Source organism: Epargyreus clarus, unplaced genomic scaffold (assembly GCF_041222505.1).
Source record: "Epargyreus clarus isolate Ecla_fem2 unplaced genomic scaffold, WU_Ecla_fem_2.2 ptg000007l, whole genome shotgun sequence".
Taxonomy (NCBI): domain Eukaryota; kingdom Metazoa; phylum Arthropoda; class Insecta; order Lepidoptera; family Hesperiidae; genus Epargyreus; species Epargyreus clarus.
Window position 1 is genome coordinate 17,157,280 of NW_027332215.1, and position 12,977 is coordinate 17,170,256.

At 36.5% G+C, this 12,977-nt stretch overlaps 1 protein-coding gene across 3 annotated transcripts in view; it reads right to left on the bottom strand.

Moving 5' to 3' along the window:
• LOC140743546 (frequenin-2) overlaps positions 1-12,977 on the bottom strand; it is a 315,634-nt gene that overhangs the window by 165,176 nt on the left and 137,481 nt on the right. For all 3 annotated transcript variants that reach the window (XM_073074898.1, XM_073074900.1, XM_073074899.1), the window contains exon 2: positions 9,417-9,591. In XM_073074898.1, the coding sequence (XP_072930999.1) occupies positions 9,417-9,480 (64 nt within the window). In that variant the 5' untranslated portion in view covers positions 9,481-9,591. The remainder of the gene's footprint in view (positions 1-9,416; positions 9,592-12,977) is intronic.

Below are 12,977 nucleotides of genomic sequence, written 5' to 3' on the forward strand. Positions count from 1 at the left end.
TGTTTTCATTATTTATTTATCATTTTATGGATTGTCTTAAGTTTTTTGTTGAACATCCTGAATTATGAAGAATGGATCATCCATTCTTACCAAAGATTACTGATATCGACAAAGATTTTAATACGGTTTTCATTTTGAGAAAAGGCTATCTTTAAAAATATATTTGACGTTAAATTAAAAAAAACCTACATTATTTACAAATTAATTGATAATTACCAATAAAAAGGAAAAGCATCAAAATAAATAATAACAATCATCATCATCGGGTAAAAGCAGTAATAGCCTAGTGGTTAAGGAACGCGGCCTGTTCATTGAGGGGTCCGAGGTTCAAATCCCAGGCACACACCTCCGATTTTTCAAATTAATTACTTGCTTAAACGGTGAAATAAAACATCGTGAATAAACCTGCATAATTATAAAAACATTATTTAAAAAGAAGTGTTCAAAGGTATGGGAAGCCTACCAATTTGAACTTAGCCAGCGCGGTGGCCTAATCCTTCTCATTCTGGGAGGAGTCCCGTGCCCAGCAGTGGGACGGTAATGGTTGATGATCATCGAGTTATCGGGTAACGGGAATTATTATAGTTTTAACTTATTTCTAAAAAAAGTCTATCTATTTGTCTATAATTTCTTATTATCTCAGAAACTCTATAATAGTATTAATGGTCGACTTTCAATTTTTTTTAAAGTCTCGTTAATTAAGCTTTGTATTTTTTTTTACTCGTACTATACAAAGAAATAAACAAAGACGTACGAAGTACGAAGATAGACATGTAATTAAATTTTCTTCTTGAAAACAAGGTTTCATGGGGCAAACTAAGAAATTAAGAAGACCAGAAAGTATCGTGTATCGTCAAATTAAAGGTCTTCCAGTGAGGATCGTAGTGATAATTAAGCAAGATTAAGGTAAATCTATATTAATTTATATAAGAAAACACGAACATTGCCCATTCGCCACCTTGAAACTACTGAGCATAAAATTTTGAAAAAATATACCTTTATTTTTTTACTATTACAAACTGTTATTATAGTTGTTGTTTTTTATATACATAATATATAAGACGTAAGTGACACAAAATATACTTATGCACATTAGTGAAGACGCTACGAGTTTTTTTCATTTTTTTTCATAAGGACGAGTCACTTGCACTTGGTCGGTTATTCTTCGCATGTTTGCTAGGTGGAGTGATCTCCGATGAAGCGTGCTCGACACGAGACAACTTTCCCCGTAATCGAACGTTTAAGTTTTCTATAGTCTGCGATCGAGAATGTTCTAGCATCGGTTTGGAGCATAGCAGGTGATCTAAAGTGCGCATACCGAATATCTAAACGCCTGTCCGATGAATATAGAAGGTGCTCTCGGAACACTGAACATCGATGTGGGCAAATTCAGGCACCTACAGAATGCAATTCCCAACCGGCGCCTAGATTTCCTGTTACATCCGAGAATTTTCCGGCCCGAGATTGAATAATCTTGTCCCACATTAGAATATTTCATATGGAAGTCTGCACCCATATTAGTTGTATTATACTGAACAGGATTTAATAGATATGAAGAAATCTAGATACGTAAAAAAGAATGTTTGTCTGTATGTCCTTTATAGAATCGTAAACTATGTATTTGATCGTGTGATGATCTTTAGCAAAGTTGTTGTACATGAGCACACGAAGGTTTTTGAGTTGGTACGACCAATTTTTGACAGATGGCGCCACTGTCATTCCAATGAAGGTACACATTTTCAGGTATATGAATGTCATGTTATTTTTTAACGTGGGTGAAGCCGCGGGCAACATTACATAGATTGTAATAATAAAGAAGAACAAGAAAGAAATAAGAACTTAATTTGGTAATTTCAATTTCAAAGAGAGCCTTAACTAATCTAGTTACTCTGTTTTTTCATTCGTTCATTAACCTGACTAACCAATGAATGTGAGGGGAATCATTAATTTCCATCCCTCTGGTTTTCGTGATCTCGTTACGTAATGCAATTAGCCTTTGTATATGGCATCCGCATCCCTCTAATCAGTTTAACTGGTTTTACTCCGGATCTCTATGAAAAATGATCATATTACACATTCTTCTTTAAAAGCACTTTTGATTTAAACAGCGCTTTTGATAGTTAGATTATACAAATCACTCAACCTAGGCAGACAAAAAACTTTTTTTAAATTTAGGAGTAGCAGACGTTCATGCATCCCACCTAATGGTAGGATCAAACCCAGATAACATTCGATTCCCACCTAAGGTCTCCCACAGATGTAGATACCCCTGAGGACTAAGCTGGAATACCCCGTAAAAGAATGTCTCTCTTACCACACCTTTTAAACCAGAACACAGTAGCGCTTAACACTGCTGTTTTTAGTTTTTAGCAGAAATAGGTGTGACGGTGGTGTCATCGGAGTCGAAACACAGAGGATGTACCACCTTTAGTTCACAATAAGTAGATCCCGGCAACAACACTACACTACAAAAATAAAGATCTGACGGCGCAACTACAATAACACATTATCTAAAATAGCGGGCCCGAAAAGCAGTCCGACTGGCGCCACGAACTTCCCAACTTTGACATAAAACTAAATCCGGTATTGAATAGGAATCGTCAATTTAATATTGCGAGATATTTTCTTATACTGATTAAGGAAATAGCGTACTGGTTAGAAAAGATATTTTCAGACGCACGTGGTCCAAGCTTCGACTACTAGACCTAACATTTTGAAGTTATATGCATATAACATCGAAGTACGTTAATACGTACTTAGATAGTTAGTGTGTACATTTCTAGGTAGGAGGTAACCTTATCCCTGTAGTTCCGGGACCAGAATAGGGCTACGGTATCCCCTTGCTGTCGTAAGAGGCGACTAAATGTCGGAGTCCTCTACACAGCGCCGAGGACGGGCACCGGCAGGGTTTTAGAGCGGTAAGAATCCCACATAACCCCGTGTCGCTCCCACGGCATAGGGTACCTTTTATAGGTGTCTCCCTCGTTAACAAAAAAAAAAGGTCGGAGGTAACCTGAGATTCGTAAAATCAACAGGTTGCACCATGAGACATGAGATGTCTAACAATCCACACTTGACAAGGGAGGTCGATATCATATAGCGAGGTATTATTAAGTAAATGTTTGGCTTAATAGCGGTGGGACAATATTGATTTGGTAAAGATGAATTACGGAAATAAAGTATTCTGTATAATTTAATAGATAATTTATAAAAGATTGAACATAAACTGATTTCAACAATTTGCTAAATCGTTCCCGCCGTACCTTTATTCCAATTTATTGTTCACTGATGTTTAATCAGCGTTCATTGTTCTGCCGATATGTATTTGTGATTCAACAACCAACGCCAAAAAGTATCTTTAAAAATGTAAAGCTAAGGGTTCATGCACTCATATTAAAAATATTCATTACTTGAGAGGTTTTAGGCTATAATCTACATTTTTTTGTGATGTCGCCCATTTATATTCATCTCTTTGTAGTATGAGTCAATGAAAATGGTGTTTGGAATTATGATGATGTTAGAAAATACTTCTAAGATTTTTGTTTTTTTTTCTGTCGTCTTGCCTTTTCAAATATACACGTATTTTAACATATGTATCTATTCTTATATATAAAATTCTCGTGTTACACTGTTAGTTACTGTACTCCTCCGAAACGGTTTTACCGATTTTCACCAAATTTTATATGCATTTCAGTAGGTCTGAGAATCGGATACTATTTATTTTTCATACCCTTGAGTGATGAGGGTTGTTCACCCTTAACATGTTTTTATTTATATGGCAACACAACGTTTGCCGGGTCAGCTAGTAATTGTATAATACTTTATAATTTGATAAATACAACATGAGTGTTAAGCGCTACGTTTTTTTTTTTTTTATAATATAAGAGTAGCAGACGAGCATGCAGTCCACCTGATGGTAAGTGGCTACTGCCGCCCATGGATATCTGTAATCAAACCCAGATAGGATTAGATATTCCTACCTGAAGTCGGCCACAGATGCGCCGCTACCCCTGAGGACTAAGCTGGAACGCCTCGGAAAAGTCTGTCTCCCTTACCACACCCTTCAAACCGGAACACAGCAGCGCTTAACATTGCTGTTATTAGGTAGAAATAGGTGTGGCGGTGGTGCCGCCGGAGTCGAACCACAAAGGGTTCTACCACCTTCAAATTTATATGGCAACACAACGTTTGCCGGGTCAGCTAGTAATTGTAAGCGCTACGTAGTGTCGATTTGAAGAGCATGACTAGGACGAACACGATAGGACCTCAATAGTATAATTTACATACAAGATGGAGTGCGTGGCTTATCAAAATAAAATGGAATTAAGTGAAATAAAGTAAACAGTTACAAATTATCAGTTACAATATTTGTTCTTATACTACTATCGGATCGGGAAACGACTTTATCTGAGAAGGTAAGAAACTCAGTGGATTAATATTTTAATCTCGCAAAAACGTGTATATGTGAAATATTTATTTACGTGTAATAATATTTATAATATTTCTTTAACCTTTCATATATTGACGTTATTAATTAACCCGTGATGAATCACTTTCAACCATAAGTAATATCGTATCCATAGATTAGTAAAGATACTTCGCCGCCTTGAAATTGAATGAAGCCACAAACAGCTTATTATAGTAAGTTCTTTTTTTGAATTCTTGAGAAATAAAAACATTTTTAGAGAAAATTTGCGCATAAATAACGAATACTGCGTAATTCACATGATAAATAAATAATTTATAATAATAATTTCAAATATTATAGGGACATTTTAGCACGGAGACGTGGCAAAACTTTTTTACGCAACTATTTCAATTCTCAAAACTGGGTACATTTTCTTGTTAGGAGTGAGTAATCTTTACTAATCTATGATCGTATCACATGTCTATATTTAAACAGCAATTTGCGGGTCTTTCGTAATGACTAAACAAGTAAATTTGTTTTTCACTCGCAACCTCCATTATACTTAATGTATGTGATTAGGCATATCGTTTTGTTTTCACTCGTTATTTGTTTTATCGTACGTTGTGCCTAAGAATACGTGTATTTACTTGTCCTTTTAATAATTAATTTATATCTGCTTTACAGTCATAGAACGTGTCAGACGCGTGTCATTGCAGACAAAAGAATGCAGTGAAATATAACACATGAGGTGAAATATTTAGAGGATTTTTTAAACGTTAAGGAGATGCAAAATCCTTATTTGTGGGATCGCATTTCTTGCCTTTTAGCCGCCATCATGAAAATGGGTCTTCATGGAAAAGGCTAAAATGATAAAAGCCAGAGAGAGGTTTTACAACACCATAACTTCGAAAATCTGGCATGCCAGAGTCGAACCTCGGCCCCACTAAACGCTTAAACCTCATTAGCGTTACAATAAAACCCAAATGGGTTGCTAAACAAACAGCACATTTTTACGGAATTCGGCACTTACCCGCAGTGGATTTATGAATGAAGTGGAATGGATTTGAAATAGTTTGGGCGGAGAAACCCGAGGCGTGGGTTTATTCCACCGCCAGCCAACACGCAAGAACGATTAATGAATCATAATACTGTCATGGCTACATTAATTGCCACACAACCTCAAAAATCCCATGTTATTATTAAGGAGTTTCGTACGATGTAATCCAATCCATCCAGTATACAATATACAACACGCTATGTTCTTAGGAGAAATATCTCTACTTAATAAGGTATTGGTAACTCACCAGTTTTTAATGTAAAAATATTTTGTAGTCAATCCAGAAGCTATATAATCTACGTCTATATATCTTACGTGTGTATTGTGACCAGTAATATGAAATTTGCAAGTAAGTTTTGTTTACTAAATAAGTCGATTCATTTGGAATGCACTATACTGTAGGATTATTTCGCCGTTACTTGTACAGCTTCCGTGGCGTAATGGTTAACGCGCTCGGCTATAGTCGGGAGGCGGTGGTTCGATTCCACCCGGGAGCATATCTTGTTTCGATGGCTCTTTTTTATATATTTTTACTTTTTTTTTCAGTTTGAATTTGTTCTTCTTAATAATTTTTGTTATATATTTTTTAATGTATTCTAACTTTTGTAAAGTTATTTTTTAACCTATTTAATTTCACATTTTGATATTTTAGTTTTATTTTTTTTATTTTATTTCAAATTTTATTTGGTCATGATGGGACTGTTGCTCGTTAATTTAAAAAGATGATCCGCGTGGCGGAGCGGCCATACCCGTCTGACGCGCCGGGTTCGATCTCCAGCCAGGCAAAGCACCCACGATATAGGGAATCCTAGCGTGGGGCTATCGTTTCAATACATACATACGACTAGAAAAGTGAACTTGATTACTGAATTATCTGCATTTGTTGTGAAGTTCGACTTTCAAATACGAGCTCAAATTTTAGGTGCAGCGAACACACATGGTTCCAAATATAGCCGGCCATTAGAATCCATCGTGTACCTGGCCCGGGTCATTATTTCCAACCAGTAATTCATCGACTTTAGCTTTAGTGATGATGATGATGGAATTAACTTTACTGTAGGCTTCTTTCGCCGTTTCTGGCATAGCTTCCGTGGCGCTATGGTTTTTTTATTTATAACTCAAATAATATAAATTACTTCTACTATTGATAAGCTACATTCTTAAGATCACATTATAACGACGTATAACACATAACAACATTCATGTATTGAAAAACATGCACTAATAATGTCTCTAGGAATTATTGATCTTATCAAAATAATATAATATTTTATTCTAAGGAATTTACCTATTCTAGTTGTATTTCCCAATACGTTATACAAAATATTTTGGATAAGTACTTATAGTTTTTTAAGGCGTCGTTTAGTAAATGTATTGTTCTGTATTATTAATATTATGTTTATATTCATCTTAAGTAATTTAATAAAAAAATCAAAAACCCGACCGCGACAAAAAGACCGAAGTAGAATTTACAAAAACGGTAAAGTAGGCATTTTTATTATTTCTATTCAGTAAGAAAAATACAAAGTTTAACTATTTAAGATTTTTTCTTCAAGGTTTATACAAAATCCAAAGATGTGCAAACAATCTGTCAAATCCTATTTTATACCCGTAGTGCTCATTTACGCTATAAGTAAAACGTATGTGTAAATTTTCAGCACTAAAGTTCAGCGGATTCCGTTGTGGCTTTGGCACAGCAACTTGCCTGTGTAATCAAACAGTCATCTGGATATATACATATATATATATATATATATATATATATATATATATATATATATATATATATATATATATATATATATAAGACAAGACGTATTTCCTTTTAGTGTACCTATTATACCTATGTAATACCATTTACATAAGATATATCTGTAGTTTATTTATATAATTTCTGCTTTGTGTGTACACCCTACCTTCTACATGTCTCATATATCTTTAACTACGTCCAAAGGTTGTCTGGAAGAAATCGCTCATTAGCGATAAGACCGCCTTTGTATACCGTCTCTTATATTTTCTTATGTGTTCCTTGTATTGTGGTGTACAAATAAAGAGTATTTGTTGTTGTTGTTGTTGTATATATAAACATATATATATATATATATATATATATATATATATATATATATATATACAATCCACCCAATCAGCACCCCTAGCGAATTGTATCAGAATTGATTGGAAATATATGGGAAATACGTAATCACATACAAAAACAGTCATTTTTGTCAAAACGTAAAAACTCGTACTAACGTTATTGATGACGCCAGAAAACAGATGGAAAAGAGTTCGTTATTGTTATTGTCACTAATGGTCCCGGATATTCGGACGTTATTCACTAGCTGTCATGCTATAATTAACAAAACAAATGAGTTTACGATTGTCCGCGGATGGGATGCAAAATAGTAATATATTATATGAATTTGTTTGTTTGTGGGTTTGTTATACTTTCACAACTTAACTACATAACCGGTTGTCATATGATTTTGTACACACGTTGTCAGGGGTCGAGAAAAGGACATAGGATACCTTTTACCTCGAAATAAAGTATCGTTCCCGAGGAATAGATAAAACAACTTTTAAGGTGCCACTCGCCAATCGATGTTATCGATCTAAGACCTCTGAATGCGAGCGAAGCCGTGGGTGAAAGCTAGTAATAGTAATAAACCGAGTAAATAAATGGTTTCGTTCGAATGTGATTTACGGCTAATGGGGAATAAAGAACACAACAGTTCTGATGCAGTCCGCTGGGGGCGCTGATTGGAAATGTATGGGCAAATACGTAAACAACTAAAAAAACATCATTCAGTCATTTTTGTAAAAACCTGTTTTTGTGTATCTGTGTAGATGACGCCCGAAAACAAATGAGTCTACGAAAGTCCGCGAATGGGATATATAGTAAAATATGTTGCTAATCGACTGACGTAATACGGATTAACTGAATGAATAATTGTATGCGTAATGCTTTACTCGTAAAATTAAATCTAAAGTCAAATAAATACTACCTGTTGTGTTACCTACTAATATGTTTGTATTTATTTATTGCGCATTGAGTTATTTATGTTTAATTGATAGTAATGTAGTATTTATTAAGGAAATTTTGAAGCAAAGTTTTGACTTCGAATCCCGGTACAAGGTACGTTTGGAGTATGTGAACGAATGTTTGTATGTAGAGTTCAATCACGGAGGGTTATACCTCTTTAAGTCTGACTACTTGACGACCTACGTCTTTTTTATTCTTGCTATCTTATTACAATCATTATTTATTCTTGTTGTAACAACTTTTCGGAATATGTCATGAGATGCCACATGTCTGCATCACGCTATCAAAGTATTCTCTAAACACTCTCTTACACAAGTACTTATACAAGTTCCAAACTGAGATTCCATAACCTGAAAATCATGCCTAGCTGCAAAATGTGTTAACGATGGCAAAACATATACTTTACTGTTATTGGTGACGCCGACGAGTAACAAGAAAATAGGATTTTTGTAAACTTTACTATATTGTACTACAAGAAACTATTTAAATAGTTAATATAAGAAAATAGAAAGAAAAACAAGAAAATATTTTTTTTAAAGTTACTACAAATATAATTCACCTTTCGTGCCCGTTAAGTCATAAACCCGGCTACAGACTCACGCCGAGAACCCCCGAGAACACCCGAGAAGCGTGAATGTGATAGCTTTCTTGTTCTCACTAGCTTTCGTCTTCTCGTTCTCGCGCTCGCCTGTTCTCCGATTGTTGTCGGTATTTTGCCCGCTTTAAAGGGTTTCTCGGGTAAGAAAAGATAACTGTATAGTTTAGGTGGAGAGTGAAGATGCCTTCTCGGTTCTCGCGCAATTTCTCCGCAAGATTTCTCGGCGAGACTTCTCGCGTGAGTCTGCAGTCGGCTTAAAAGATACCGTGAGTCGCCGCACAATAACACTACTTATATAAAGTGTACTTACAGTATGTGGCACTGGTGAGCCTGTCGATGGTGTCCTGCTTTAGTTTGGAGTTCTTTTTGCCCATTTTCGCGCGTCGACTCTACGACACCGGTTGACACGCACCAAATGTTGCTACTGTCTCTTGATGTCACCCGAGGTGACGCTTTACATATTATTCACGTCCCCGAGTGTGTACCTGTAAATAATGACGCTATTAGTTTTTTTTGTAAACCATACATAAACTAGTTACGATATTTAAAGTAACAGTTTCCGGGAAAAATTATAGACGTGATTGTGGCTATATCCGCAATGTTTTGGCAATAAACTTTTCGGTTCGGTCAGATTGAACACATACCAGTAACAAACGTTGGCATAAACAGAAACTTTCGTAACTTTTATATTTGATTTAATCTTCGGATCAGACAGCATTTGCGACAAACATAATAAATACAAGACTATGAATTTATTTGTAAGTTTAATATAAATCGGCAATTGGATGTCTATTAATTAGTAGCGACCGTTCAATACTTATTTACGTTTATGAAAAGGACGGACGCATCGCACCAACGTACCATGGCGAGTTATATTCACCATAATATTATGAGGAAGGAAAAGTAGTCAGCTTTTTCCTTGTTCGGACTGTGCCTGCACGCCATACTACCGTCCCGCTCGATATAAATTATAGCTGTTTTCCTCCCCAATATTGTAGGCCAAACGAACGGAGATGTAAACGAAATACCTACTTATTTTGCCATATCTTTAGCGAAAACAACCCATTTATAAGGTGACCATAAATCATCTGTTTCTCTGTTATGTCATATCACGCAGCGCTTAATGAAATCCTTGATACAAAAACAAAATAAATTTCAATTTTATGTTACACCGCGTTTCACTCAAGATGTTTACTTAGTATTTTTACAGAAAACTTGCTACGATCTCAGAATACCATTAAATATTTTAATGTAAACACTAAAATAATATTGGAAGCTTACTTCATGAATGTAGTGTTTAATTTTTATTTGAATTATCGATATTAGTCCCATTAAGTACCTAGTTTATCTTAAATACGATTTAATTATTTGCGAATGATGAAATACGTGTCTCATATTGTATTTTAGTGTATCATTTAAATATACTTTACTTTAAAATGTATGTTAAAACATTAAAACTTAATAGTATAATTGAAAGGATGAGGATTGATGGATACCTTTTAACGTGATGAATGATGATCGTTAATGCAGTAACATTAAAAATTGATAGAATGGCAGTTATTGAATGAAGGGTAATAAAAATCAATACCATACAAGTAAGACGCGTGTTCAGCTTATATTCTTTTATAATATAGATTTAGCAGACGAGCATACAGTCCACCTGATGGTAAATGGCTACTGCCACACATGTAATCAACCCCAGATAAGATAAGATATTCCCACCTAAAGTCGGCCACAGATGCGCCGCAACCCCTAAAGAACTAAGCCGAAACGCCTCGGAAAAGGATGTCTCCCTTAGCATACTGCTGTTATGAGGCAGAAATAGGAGTGATGGTGATGCGGCCGGAGTTGTACACCTTCGTGTTTTTTTTTTATAATATAAGAGTAGCAGACGAGCATGCAGTCCACCTGATGGTAAGTGGCTACTGCAGCCCATGGACATCTGTAAACAACCCCAGATAGGATTAGATATTCCTACCTGAGGTCGGCCACAGGTGCGCCGCTACCCCTGAGGACTAAGCTGGAACGCCTCGGAAAAGGCTGTCTCCCTTACCACACCCTTCAAACCGGAACACAGCAGCGCCTAACACTGCTGTTATTAGGTAGAAATAGGTGTGGCGGTGGTGCCGCCGGAGTCGAACCACAAAGGGTTCTACCACCTTCAAAAAATTATACATTACATTACATATTATAACTCGTATCATCCAGAAATAAACTCTTTGTTTTTCTGCACACGTTCCTAGCAAGTAAATGTAGCTAACCATAATCCGGTCTACACATTTTCACACAATACTCGTAGACACGGAGCCACACGCTACACGCTACAAATATTGTTGTCGCTACTCGATTTTTTGCTCCATTTCAATCCTGACGGTCAATTTATCTGTTGCATTCTGGGCTCGCGTTTCATATGAATTACGAGTACCACGTACCTAACAAGCGTAGTAATTACGCTTGTTTTTATACGTAACTTGCTGCTTTAACATTCATAAAGTGCACACTTAATTTTGTAGACCATATTTTGTTTTGCTCGACTTGGTAGGAGTTCCACCGTGCCCTAACGTTAGTACATATAACGAGATTGAATTATTTAATGTTAAGTTAAATAACTAATGATCAAAGTATACTTTTTTTAACTTTACTGTATTTTAAAGCTAGAATCCTTCTTAGTTCCAATACGGAAGCAGTGGCGGTAGTGTTAAGCGCTACTGTGCATTAACTGGGCATTAACGACATACCGTCGGGCCGCTTGCCATCGTCACGTGCGAGACCATGCGGCTCTAAACAAGCCGGCACATTGACGGTGACAAAACCCCGACGAATGACGTCGTTGATGGTAGCGTGACGCTATAAGCAACCAGCACTGCGCTGACAAGAAAATTCATGGTGTCCAAATACATCGAAGTCAGCGCTGCAATGACAGCGATGGCGTTCAACCGTCTTTACCCCCAGGCGCAAACATGTACAAATTGATAACGTCAAGTTATCTAAAAGTGTACCTAAATTACCCGAAGGGTATGCCTGCAGCCAAATTCCCGATTCTCGCTCTGCTACAGCAAGGAGACGAGCCCTCTCTGCAATATCATGCGCAGAATTGGGAAGTTGATTTCGCACAAGCATGCAGAAAGGTTCGTCCCAACGTTTCTGTAAATTTAGATGAACCGGAAATTTTAGATTTGGTCCAGCCTGTAACCAAGCATTAAATTCAATTTTTTTCAAATTCAAATCTAATTTTTCAAAATGGATTTATATAGAATACTTATTGAAAGTCAACAAACTATCACCGCTTCGGAAGGTGTTTCGCTATGGAGAAGAAGCTGCTAGCTGCGTGGACTGCAGCCTTACTACCTCCCTGGCTTCCAAAACCTAACTGAACAGGTGATAACTTTTCAGCTATACATGGTCTGATAAAACTATAGCAAATTAAATAGAGGGTGGTAGAACCCTTAATGGTTCGACTCCGGCGGCACCACCGCCACACCTATTTCTACCTAATAACAGCAGTGTTAGGCGCTGCTGTGTTCCGGTTTGAAGGGTGTGGTAAGGGAGACAGACTTTTCCGAGGCGTTCCAGCTTAGTCCTCAGGGGTAGCGGCGCATCTGTGGCCGACCTCAGGTAGGAATATCTAATCCTATCTGGGGTTGATTACAGATGTCCATGGGCGGCAGTAGCCACTTACCATCAGGTGGACTGCATGCTCGTCCGCTAATCTTATATTATATAAAAAAAAAAAAAAAATTTTGGAAGCCAGGCAACGTAAAGTGCAACCCACAGCAATCGGTCGAATACCACCGTAATTTTTTTGACGCACATATATTTGTGCCATAAAGTATATGAATCACACTGGGACTAACCTTACCAGCAAGCATTA